At 39.0% G+C, this 12,733-nt stretch overlaps 1 protein-coding gene across 1 annotated transcript; it reads left to right on the top strand.

The window, feature by feature from the left end:
• The first annotated feature begins 789 nt into the window (after positions 1–789).
• On the top strand, positions 790–12,701 carry disp2 (dispatched homolog 2 (Drosophila)). Its single transcript, XM_057344607.1, has 8 exons — positions 790–1,027; positions 5,112–5,513; positions 5,608–5,637; positions 5,963–6,086; positions 7,795–7,922; positions 8,027–8,118; positions 8,232–8,329; positions 8,515–12,701. The coding sequence occupies exons 1-8, from the start codon at positions 936–938 to the stop codon at positions 11,974–11,976; spliced, it is 4,428 nt and encodes a 1,475-aa protein (XP_057200590.1). The 5' UTR covers positions 790–935; the 3' UTR covers positions 11,977–12,701.
• The last annotated feature ends 32 nt before the right edge of the window (positions 12,702–12,733 follow it).

Below are 12,733 nucleotides of genomic sequence, written 5' to 3'. Positions count from 1 at the left end.
TTTATGTTCTATGAATAGTCATCCCTTCTCCATTTGTTGGGTGTTATTGCTTCTGGTTATATTTTAATCACAGAAATGTTGTCTCTCAAAAACGTGCGTTCTTTTTTGTCACATCAATTATTCCCTCTTTTAAAATAGAAAACTTGTGCATAGACTGATATTTTCCTAATATCTATCTCTCTATTATCAGGGATTCAGTAAAATATAAACAGAAGATTCAATATATTGGTATACATTCTCTGAGAATTTATATTTCAAGTTTTGACTTAAAATGTGGCATCCATAACATTGGAATTGCCCAAACAACTCACAACTAAATAATATTGTTAATAGAATAGCCTATTTTATTTGTATCTGAAAGGGGTATTATTGTATACTTTTTTTGTTGCTGTAGCCTATTACAAATGCTAGAATTTGATGAGCAACTAACTGCATTTGTACCTGATGTAATCATATAGCTAATTTTCGGAAGTTTAATGCCCCACTGAAATGGATCTAAAATATATAAGCACACTACCTATTTCATTATAAAATAGTCCGTTACAATATAAAAAGACAATGAACCGAAGACTGCTGCATTATGAATGCAGAAACCATTGCCTGTCATAAGAATGCTTGAAAAACACAATATAATATATATTTTCGTCATGTTTGTCTTTTGTTACACGCATGCAATCTTAACGCGACTAATGATGCGAATCACTTCTGTTCTCCAGCACCACCCTCGGGTGAACAGCGACTGTCAACACCTTCGATCCCACAGCGACATCCAATAAGAAACGACGGACCAGCCCACATACTCAAGCAAACGTAGCCTTTGCCTTTAACACCACGGCTACAAACTGCATGTCTGAATCGATACTATTGTGCACGTTATTTGAGATTTTACTGTAACAGACGGATTCCATTTGGATATTTAAAGCATCAGTGTCAGCATGGATACAGAGTCTATTTCTAGAGAGCGCGATGATGCTGAAATCACAGATTTATCCACAACAGAGGGACCTTCTTGTGAAGCACCTCAGAGGTACGTGTAGGCTACTGTATGTACAGCAGGGGTACAAATCGGCTTTTAAGGCAAATTATAAGACCAAGTGACATTTAAATGGCGTCTTTGCAAATATGAAATATAAATAAACGTGTGGCTTCTTCAAGATGTCTCTCTCACGAACGCACTTTGCTTTATGTTTACGATGGAGACTACTCGCTAGGTTTAGAAGAAATGGTGAGCGAGTTGAAAGTACACGCGTTTGCACTGAATACTATGATTTATTAAAAGATTCATTGGATTTATGATCTGTACGTGTACTTGCGTGACCTCTGGTCTAATGACACACTTGGTGTTTTGGGTAGAAACTGTAAATTAATGTAGCTTTAAACGCATGTTAGTTTACATGCTCTAATAACCCACAAATAACCTAGTAAGTATTCCTTTAAAGGGATGGCTCACCGAAAAAATAAAATTCTGTCATCATTTACTCACCTTCTTGTCATTTCAAACCTGTATGACTTTTTTGCTTTCGCAGAACATGGAAGAAGATATTTTGAAGAATGTTTGTAACCAAACAACAGCGGTACTCATTCACTTGTATGGACACAAAACCAAAGCAAGTCAATGAATACCGCTGTTGTTCGGCTACCAACTTTTTGGGGGTTTAATTTACTCATGCATGTTTCTTTTTGTCTGCAACCATTCTATTAATAAACTACAGGGATCTAAACTGAGGTGTTAGACTGTTTATAATGTTAGGCACAGGAGTCATCTGTTACTCTGAGTGAGACATTTAGCTTTATCATGGCTGAGTGCAGGTCTTCTGCTCCGTTAAGAGACAGATTTCATCAGTAATCTTTCAAAGTAATGCTGAGCAGATGGCAAGATGCGTTGTCCATGGTGGAGAAGTTCCAGATGAAGCTGTAGTGACTCATATTTGAGTGTGACCTTCTCAGGAGAAGCCTTGTCTTTATTTTCCAATGCGAATCACACACATATGCCCTTGTAAGCAGCCTTTGATTTGTTAATTAAAGGTTTTGCTCTGTGTTATTATCTGTTGTTTATGTTTCTTAAAATGGCTGCACATATCCTACACACAAAAGCAAGTGGCTTATCTCCCTAAGCAAAGTCTGGGAGATGTTATAGTCTATAGTATAATATGCTTCTTTTGGTTAGAACTATTTTGATAGAGTTTAAAGGGATAGTTCGTGCAAAAATGAAAATTCTGTCATCATTTACTCACCGTCTTGTAATTTCAAACCTGAATGACTTTTTTCTTCAGAACACAAAAGAAGATATTTTGAATAAAGTTGGTAACCGAACAACTTGCATTGCTTTTGTTTCTATACATTTGAAGTCAATGGGTCCTGCCATTGTTTGGTGTGTTATATTTCATTATATTTTATATTCACAGTATATATCCTAATACGCTATGGTTTGAAGAGTAAATTAAATATTTAGTAAATAAATCTCGTAAATGTTTAGGTTACAGTTGTTAAATGGGCAATTATACAAGCAAATTTAATCTGGGAATTACAATTATATTCATTGAAGTCAATTTTCCTCATCCTTGAAATGATTTAAGATATTTCTATGGATTAAGGACTGATTCTCATCGGAAAAAACATGTGCAATACAAGCTTTCTGTTCTCCTTGTCTGGGGCTGAATTGATTTCATCCTTAAAGTCTGACAAGACACAACAACCACCTCTGAGTCCTGGCAGTGTAGAGTAACCAGCTGCAGAGCTGTCCAATTAAATTAAGCCGCTGCTCTTTCTGAAAACCGTCAAAACATCTGCTGCATGTGCACAGCCAAATTTCACAGATAAACTCACCATCACATGCAAATGGTTATTGCTGTAAAATTTTGTCTGTTTTGGTTAGCATTTTGTGAACATATGCACTTTCACTGTTTAACAGAGTAACTGTTTGAATAATATATTGTAACTTAGCTGTCTCATACCCTACTGTCTCTCCATTATAGCAATAAAGTTGTTCAAGAATAGTGATTGCTTCATACATTACATCGAGTAATTGTATTTTCTGATGCTATTTTTTGCAGCTCTGTTTTTAACACGCACAGCTGAAATGGCTAGATGAAATGGTATTTTACTCAGGTTGATTATATGCTGTCAGTCTGTAAAATGCAGAGTGCTTACCCCTGTTGTTCTTCAGCTCGATTGAAAGAAATAGGTCTCTGCACCTGCTGCTGTAGTTTAACACAAAACCACAAGTTGTCCGCAAAAACAGGCCAGCAACCTATTATAGTTCACCCAATTCAACAAAGCACCCAACCTGATCTCACGGGAATTCGTAACTATTTTACGAGGTGGCTTATTCGTATAAATTTGTACAAAACTACAAAAAGTAAAATGATTACTACAAAAAAGCAATACTGAAGCCCCACCCCTAACCATGCCCCTTACACTAATGTCACTGATGCGAAAGCAAATCATACCAATTAGCCAAAATTACAGTAGCTACATCGTAAAATACTTACGTTTTCTTCGTGAGATTGTGTTGGAGCAGCACAATAAATAAATAAATTCTGAATCTGTTCAACTGGTTTAAAAAGAGTCATCTTGCCTCCAGTGCGTTGTAATGTGCTAATTTAGATAAGAGTGGTTTTATAAATTGAAACCAAACGAGAAGCTTAATAATGGGAACTGGAATTTATCCACTGAAAACAAGATTTAAAAGCCAGTATATGTTATATTTATTCACACGTGTAGTTTATAAGTTTTCAGATTAAGTACAGAAGTCGTAGCTTGGCAGTTCTTTTTGTTAGTAATACAAATATCTATATATGTGTGTTTGTGTAAGTGTACTGGTATTCATCACTGTGTGGGGACCTATTGTGAACAACAATCCATGAACATAGCATGTACAACAGACAAACAACTGCTAAATAAAACAGTGTATACAACCGCAGAAAAGATTAAGAGAACAATTCAGTTTCTTTTCAGATTTTCTGGATATACTATTTAAAGGTATGTGTTCAGGTAAAATGATTATGTTTTTTTTTCATTCTGTGAACTACTAACAATATTTCTCCTAAATTTCAAACAAAAATATTGTTTCTATTTGCATTAGCAGAAAGTGAAAATTTGAGAAACAGGTGAAAACAACCGAAAAGATACTTTGTATTTTTCCAGACCTCAAATACCGCAAAGAAAACATGTTTATATTCACTTTTGAGCAATACAACAACAATATTTGTACATGTATTTGGGCAAAGTTTAAAAAATATTGTTTTATGTGATAACCTTGATTTTTATCACAGTTTTCATGTGTCTTGTCATGCTGTCAGTCTGTCACTTTGTCAATATTTCCACGGCTGTATACACCTGGGCAGAGAAACAGAAACAAAACAAAGGAACATGGACACCTGGAATTGACACACTACCATAAGATACAAAATAAAAAGCATGTCAACACACTAGTTACCTTGCAAACAAAAACTATAAACAAAGAACACATATATGCTGGATTAAGGGGGGTAGGAAGCTTGTGAGGGTCTTCATTTACTCAAGTATATCTTTGTTCCAAATGCACTAAAAATGTGTTTATGTAATGATACTGGTCCAACTAATAATGTAAAGCAGGCGATGGTAACATCTGATGGTATAAAGTTCCCATATTTCAATGCTTAAACAAAAATCTGGCCTGCTTTGTCAAGGTGATTTACATTATTCAGCAGTACTTTTCAGGCTGTTGTTTTATAACTTATTCACTTACCATGCAGTGAAGTAAGAGGTAGTGAGTCTTTTCTATGACATTTGATAGGGTAAGCTGACAGAGTTCCTCCCTCTTGGCCTAATTGGGTCTTGGAGCGTTTCACAGATACATTTTTAAGACATCGTTGCTAATCTAATATATGTTGCCAGCTACTAGCTCTGCACTTAAACAATTCTCTGGGCAGATATATTTGCTGGCAGTATGAAGAAAGGAACTATATACAGTACAGTTAAAGGCATATTATTCAGACAGAAGAATTATGCTTGTTAATTATACATTACAAAATCAAATTGTGCTCTTTGCCCAATATTATCTTAAAACTTGATTTAAAAGCTGAACAATAAGTGCAAACTTTTAATAAATCCTAATGTTTCCTTTGCAGTGGGATCCCTGAGGTTTCTGTTTGTCTCTCGGAAAGTGATGCAACTGACCTTCAAATGTGTCCGGTCAGAATAGAGGAGAACCCAGAAGACAACAGTCCATTTAAGTCACACTCCTGTACTCAACTCCACCAGAAAACTTTGCAGGGCTCAGGGTATCATTCACTGCAACACAATAGGTGTCCCAGCTGTGGCCACCACCACTCATTCCAAAGCAATGTCTGTAAAGGTCAAACAAATGCTTTCCATCAAGCAGACTGTTCAACGAGTCCTGTTAAGACTGTCCATGGCTGCAGTCCATCACGTCTGCCTTCATGTCACAATAAAATGCAGTGCCACTGGCTTCATGGACCTCACGATGGCAGTAACCACAAGCCCTTGCAACATCACATGGTGACAGTGAGGTGCAGACTTTTCCTTATTCTAAATATCTTTCTGCAGGACATGCATTTAGTAAAGCATGTCAAAGCCTAATAACCATGTCTGTCTATTCCATAGAAATGACGGCCTACATTGGATTCCAAGGAGGTAAGATGCTTTAATGATACAGTTTTATTTGATTGTAACAGAATACGAAATTTACAGACCGAGTAAATTGTGCATTATTATTATAATGGTTATATAATAGTGCACATTAAAACAACCTATATTAGATTAAATCTGATTTGTTTTCATTTTGAGGTATTAGAAAGAAGCATTCAGACAATTAGACAAAGTAACTTGTGGGACGCTGTATGGCAATGTAAATCTGAAATGGAGAAATGAGGCATGGAGAGTTACAGCAGTTTATACACCATACAACAATTTCATTCAATTTGATTTTGAACACCATTGATTTTTCACATTTTCCTAGCTATTCGCAGGTCATAGTGGAATACCCATTGGCCGTACTCATTTCATGTACAGTACTTCTGTTTGCCTGCTCTCTTGCTGGTATTTTGTCCGGTCCCCTGCCAGACTTCTCTGACCCTTTGTCGGTTAGTAGCCTATCTCTATTTTAACACGAGACAAAAATATATTCATCTTGACTGCTTTTTTATGCTCGAAGGGCCGTTCACACTGTGGATGATAACAATCACTAACTATAAAGATAAAGTTTTTAAATTGTCATAAATTAAATAGCGAAGTCCACACCACAACTATAGCAATTAAGATATAGGGCCCTATCGTACACTTGACGCAATGCGGTGCCAGGTGCGACTCAAGTGTTTTTTGCTAGTTTCAGCCCGACACAATCATTTTCACATCATGCGCCACGTTGTTTAAATAGCAAATGCATTTGCGCCCAAGGCGCATTGTTGGCGTATTGTCATTTTGAGGCAACTGAAATAGCCTGCTCAACTGACCAACTGAAACCTAGTCTAAAGTCAATGGCGCAATATTTTTTTTGTTATTTAAAGAGCGCGTTAGTAATACAGTATGTGTCTATAGGCGGGTGCACAGCGTGCACACACTCTGCTTATTACACACAGAGGGACGCGCAGCAGCACACAATAATGCCAAATATTACAAATAAATGGATTACAATGTAAAAGATTATTATTGTGGACATAAAGATAAAAATCCAGCTTGTCCTGTAGCTGGTCTGCTTGCGCGTTTTAACCTCTCGCACGTGCAGACACGTTTCCCTTCTGGAGAAGCGTCCAGTCTTTGCTCTTCCGAATTCCGCCGTGTAAATTGCGAATCCGCCATGGCGCGAGCGCAACTGTCTCTTAAAGGGAATAGAAGATGAGACTCTGATTGGTTTACTGCATGTTTTGCCCAAAACACACACATGACTCAAGAGGGACAACCCTTTTAGACCATGCACCTGGCGCGCCAACCATTTCTCCCGTCATTAAACTAGCAAAAGTGGATTTGGACTAAGTGCACTTACGCCTTTTGCGCTTTAGACCATGCGCTTATATCGTTAAAATAGGGCCCATTGTGTGTAGGGGAATGATATCTTTATATAAATGATATAAAACTAGATGTGTAGATGGAGCAAGTCTGGAAACAACACAAATCAAGAAAAAAATACAAAGCTAATACAACTCAAATGATGGAGAAATGTTATTTGAATGTAACAGTGAGTGCAGATCAAGGACAGTAGATGTAAAATGCAGCAGTTACTGCAGATCCACCCTTGTTTTCTAAGGCTTCACAATAATTGCGGTTATCTGAATTAATTGCAATGATGTCAAATATTGCGATGAGACGATTATTGAATAATTGTGACAGCCCTAGAAACATCAGTTCATCGACATTTCTTCTCTTGACTTTGACACTGCAGAGTGTGAACCGTAAATTAACGTTATCGTTACCATCCATTGGTGTGGACGCTAATATAGTTGTTTATGGGTATTGTTGTCATTCACAGTGTGAACAGATCTTCCTAAATCCTTCTGTTTGAACATTGTGCATTCAGTAAAGAAATTACTGTTAGTTTATACTATACACTCTTAAAATTAAGGTACTTCACGATGCCATAGAGAAGTGAACTGTGAATAATTGAGAACACCTCAGAACACTTAATTATTAGTGAGAGGTTTGTTTTTCGAACCACACTTAACAAGTTTGTTTTTGCTTGAATACATTAAACACATAATACACTGACCAACATTTGCTAATGTAAATTGGTCCCTTTAATGCATTTTATAATGATACATATCACTGATGGTGATTATCTTTTATCAAACCAAAAAGGGATTTGAACCACGTGGAACAGACATTAGCATCCGGCTAGCAACCTGGATGAAGTTACAGGAAAACACTGGGCCTGGAAAATCACTTTCTCCAGTTCCACGGCAACTCACAGAAGCAACTACAGCAAGGTATTTTTTCGGTGATCAAATATACTGTATAACATACCGAACACAAAACCTGATTGTTGCTGTTTGTATACAATAATCGTTGGATTAAAATATTTGGCTTACAGAGAGGACAGATCTCTGCCTCTATTAAAGCAACGCTCAAGAAGAATGTTACACCAAGATTACGCTGAGCACAACTTTTTTTGTAATGCCCCAGGTGAGAGACAAATGTGCAATATCAGGAATTGTGAAAACTAATAAATCAATATATGAAACACAGGATGTTTTATGAAATGTCATTCTTTTATCACCACCTCTGTGGTTCTGTAGGTGAGCACTATGCTCAGCTGGTCTTCCGCTCTGGAAACTCTGCCAGTCTCTGGAGTCTTAAGGCAATTTATTCTATGTGCCAGATGGAAGAGACACAGGTAAACCAAGGACACATTTTCCCAATAGGGGATGTTATTAAGTCTTTAATGGAAGAAGTTAAATGCAATGTTTTGGTGGACAAATAACAGCATCTATTCAGTGTGCATATTCAGATATTACAATATCACATTTCAAAGCGATGCAACTTTTATGTAAAAAAAAATGTTTTTATTTTTTATTTCAGATCCGTTCAGGGACAGAATTTGATAAGTTTTGCCAGGTCCAATCTGGGTTAGATGGCTCCATTGGAAATAACGAGTGCTGTCCAAGTTGGTCTTTGGGGAACTACTTGGCTTCTCTCAACAACGTTTCTTCATGCTTCCATTTGACCACGCTGCACGTGTCCGAAAGTCTAAGTCTGCTCAGATTCTGTGCCCCTTACTACCATGATGGAAGCCTGGTTGCATCATGTACCGAGAGGAGTAAATCTGGCCGCTGTGCATCCGTCCCACACCGCTGTAAGCTGTCAAGTATCTTTCAGATTCTTCATTATCTCGTGGACAAGGACTTCCTGGGACCACAGACTGTTGAATACAAGGTCCCATCCCTAAAATACAGTGCTCTTTTTCTACCAGTAGACAAAGGGGATCAATTTCTGAAAATTTATTTGGACCATCTTGAGGGCCATGAGCTCACATATAACAACACTTTTATTACCGGAATGGATTTGGGAATTAAACAAAAACTCTTCAAGTATTACTTGGCACGCGACTCTATCTATCCTGTTCTTGCAGCTCTTGGACTTTTGTTCACAATGGGACTGTATCTCAGATCACTACTGATAGCAGCGATGTCACTGGTTGCTGTCATATTATCCCTTTGCACCTCATATTTTTTCTACAAGGTTGCATTTCGGTTGACATTTTTCCCACTCCTCAATCTCACATCGGTCCTCGTTCTTTTAGGAAGTTGCCTGAATCACACCCTTACTTTTGTGGATTTCTGGAAACTACAGCTAAGCCATAACCCTCCAGCTATCCCTGAGAAAAGAATGAACCGGGTTTTACAAGAAATGGGATACTTGATATTAGTGTCAGGACTGACGTCCAGCATCACATTTTACTCAGGCTACATAAGCAGCATCACAGCTATAAGATGCTATGCTGTATATCTGGGCAGTGCCTCTTTGATCAACACCTTCTTTGCTCTTGTTTGGCTTCCGTGCACCCTTATTTTGCAAGAACGCTATGCTGTGCTATCTTCAAACCCTGTCACAAAAACAGCGTGGAACCCGTGCTGCTCGAAAAACGCTGGTGGATTCTGGGAGACGAGCTCAAGGAAGCGCTGTCTTTTCACCCTGAGACAGAAACTTCGGACTTTAGGCCGAGGGTTTACCGACACATCAAACTTGCTTTTTTTAAAAATCCTGCCGTGTGGTGTAGTGAAGTTTCGATATATTTGGATCTGTTGGTTTACAGTGTTGGCAGCTGGAGGAACATACATATCATGTGTGGATCCTGGCATGAAACTGACGACTTCAGACAGTAAAGCCACTCAGCTCTTCCGTTCCAGTCATCCCTTTGAGAGATATGATGCAGAATACCGCCACCAGTTCATGTTTGAGCGAGTGAAACAAGGAGAAGACGAGCCCATGACACTGACTCTAATTTGGGGTGTCATTCCTTCAGACAATGGCGATCACTTTAATCCAAAAAGTAATGCCTCTTTGGCTATTGATCCTGCGTTCAATATGAGCAGTCTCGAAGCCCAAGTTTGGTTGCGAGACCTATGTGGAAAAATTAAAAACCAGAGCTTCTATTCTCAATTATCAGCTGACCAAGAAGAAACAGAGGAAAGTGGGTGTTTTGTCGAAAGCTTGATTCACTGGGTTTCTATACGCCGCTGTTCTGAAAGTGAAGATGCGTTTAGTTTCTGTTGCAATAATATTCCCTTTCCGTACCCGCCAAGTGTTTTTGAGCAGTGCCTTAGCATGATGGTAGCAGAGCTGTATGCAGAAGGACACTTACCCAATGCTGGAGCCTTAAGGTTCGATTCAGAAGGTCGAATCACTGCCCTTGTGATATTGTTCAAAAGCATACAACGCTATAGCTTCAACTACAGCAAAATGTCACAATTCTATCAAGAGGTCTTAAAGTGGTTTAATGCGGAAATCTCTAAAGCTCCAGTGGGATTGCAGAAGGGATGGTTTGTAAGCCAGCTAGGTTTGTATGACCTCCAGAGATGTCTGAGTTCAGAGACGTTACAGGTGGCTGGCTTTTCTGTAGCTCTCACATTTGCATTGCTCCTGCTGACCACCTGGAATATTCCATTAAGCATCTACGTGTCCTTAGCTGTGGGAGGAAGTGTTTTCGCTACCGTCGGACTGCTTGTGCTTTTAGAATGGCAGTTAAATGGTGTGGAAGCGCTGTTCATTTCAGCAGCTGCTGGTCTCTCTGTTGACTTTGTGGCCAATTACTGCATTTCATACAGCTTGGCCCCACACAATGACAGATTGGGAAGGGTTGCACATTCTCTCAAGAGAATGGGTTGCCCTGTAGCTACAGGTGCTGGGGCGTATTTTTGCGTGGGCATCCTTATGCTACCCGCAACTGCATTGCTTTTCAGGAAGCTCGGGATCTTTCTCCTGCTCGTGAAGTGCGTGGCATGCGGCTTCGCCACTTTTTTCTTCCAGTCACTGTGCTGCTTCTTTGGCCCTCAAAAGAAATGCGGGAACATAACAATACCGTGCGTCACAAAGCAAGCCACTGAAAATAATCCAGCTGCAGAAACTGGGACTGCCAGTCCATCAGCTAATGGGGCATTTGGTTGCGGCACAAGTTCTCGAATTCGAAGAAATTTTAATAAAGAAAATGATGGTTTTCTCTGCCCCAATCAGGAACACCATAGAAAACGGCAAACAGTTGGAGGGAAGGAGCCAGAACAGTACGAGCTGCAGCCCCTTGCTTGCCAGCTGAGTGACAGCTTTGAGAATAGCACTTGCACCAGCAAGCTGTCCAACAGACCTTCTGTCCTTTCTGATGACATTCAGTTCTGCGGACACAGTCCCAGGCAAGATTACGATCGCGTCAGCATTGAAGCTGACAGTGAAGAAATGTGTAGCAGGCACCTTAAAACTTGCAACCCTCCTCCGGCACTCCAGACGTCGTCACCGTACAAAGAGAACATGTTGCGTCCTGTAGTCGCTCCTCCGCAAGATCTATCCAAGGAGAAGATTTTGTGCAAGAAATGTCGAGGCCAGTCAAGCGGTGGCCTCAAACTTTGGGACACGTCTCTGTCATCGTCCTCTAGTATGGAAGAAATCATGACATCACAGACGACAGACACTGTCAATCAAAGATCACTGTCAATAGATGAGGTTACTAGCTGTCACAAACAACTCCTGTCATGTCAGTCCCAAAGCTCCATGGAGGGACTTGAAGATTCCAATGAAACCTGCCTAAGTGATGTTGAGCCTGCCATCTGTGTTCCTCCAGCTGTTAAAAAAGAAGAAGAGTTTCAACCTGGCCACCTAAATGGTAAGAGGGACACTTTGCGTTTGTCCTTGAAGGAGACTGTATTTGACCTTGATTCTCCAGGGACCGGAAGAGGGAGGACCACCCAAAGTGGAGTACCAGTGATACTGCCCAACAGTAAACCGGATATGCCTGACGTTTGGATCAAAAGGGAAGGGAAAGGTGGAAGCTGAAGAATATTGTCAACACAATGAGCAAATCCATACCACAGCATGGCCAGTACTTTATATGGTGAGCTAAACTTTGGTACACATCAGTTTGGTTTATTTTTGGAATTGTTCTGAAAATGCATACTGGACAATATTTTGAACCCATCAATCATCACATAATGAAGGAATGGAAATGAAGTATACAGTGCTTACAAGAGATTTGACCCAAGGACGGATTTTTTTAAAGCATGATTTCTTGCATGTCATGTAAATACACACTGAATGTGCACCCACAAATAGCCTTCAGGGACCTTGAACCGCAAACGGAAAACTTAACACTCATAAAACAACTGTGCCTGATCTTTGACAACCAAGCCATGAGCACTGAAAAAGTTACATTTATTATCAATTTCATTCATGTTTTTAAACCCTCGACAACCAGGCTTAGTCAGAAATTAGAAAAGCATTACAAAAAAACTACTAAATGACATTCACATCCCTAAACTCACAAACACTTGGTATAGATGTGCTTCCTACTGTTTTTTTTACATGGTTATACATCATTGCATGTTAAAAGCAAATTTACATTTTCAACACTCAAATTGTTATTTTTATACAAGCTGTATAATTTTCTTATTGCCAGAGCCATAAAAGGTGTCTCTTTAAAAATACAATGCCCATCAAAATAAAGGCCACTTTTTTTAAAGATTTTATCAAAAAAAGCTTCAGTGTGTGCACTATATATACTGATATACTGTATATATACATACATATATATATA

This window comes from Triplophysa rosa, linkage group LG10 (assembly GCF_024868665.1).
Source record: "Triplophysa rosa linkage group LG10, Trosa_1v2, whole genome shotgun sequence".
NCBI classification, from domain to species: domain Eukaryota; kingdom Metazoa; phylum Chordata; class Actinopteri; order Cypriniformes; family Nemacheilidae; genus Triplophysa; species Triplophysa rosa.
The sequence above is the reverse complement of the archived record's forward strand: the minus strand, read 5'-3'. Positions and strand labels throughout refer to the sequence as shown.

What these genes read in the sequence shown, in the direction of transcription:
- disp2 (XM_057344607.1), top strand. Translation starts at nt 936, where the DNA reads ATGGATACAGAGTCTATTTCTAGAGAGCGCGATGATGCTGAAATCACA. An exon ending in ACAGAAGCAACTACAGCAAG is followed by an intron (nt 7,923 to 8,026) that starts GTATTTTTTCGG and finishes TTTGGCTTACAG; the next exon opens with AGAGGACAGATCTCTGCCTC. An exon ending in CTTTTTTTGTAATGCCCCAG is followed by an intron (nt 8,119 to 8,231) that starts GTGAGAGACAAA and finishes GTGGTTCTGTAG; the next exon opens with GTGAGCACTATGCTCAGCTG.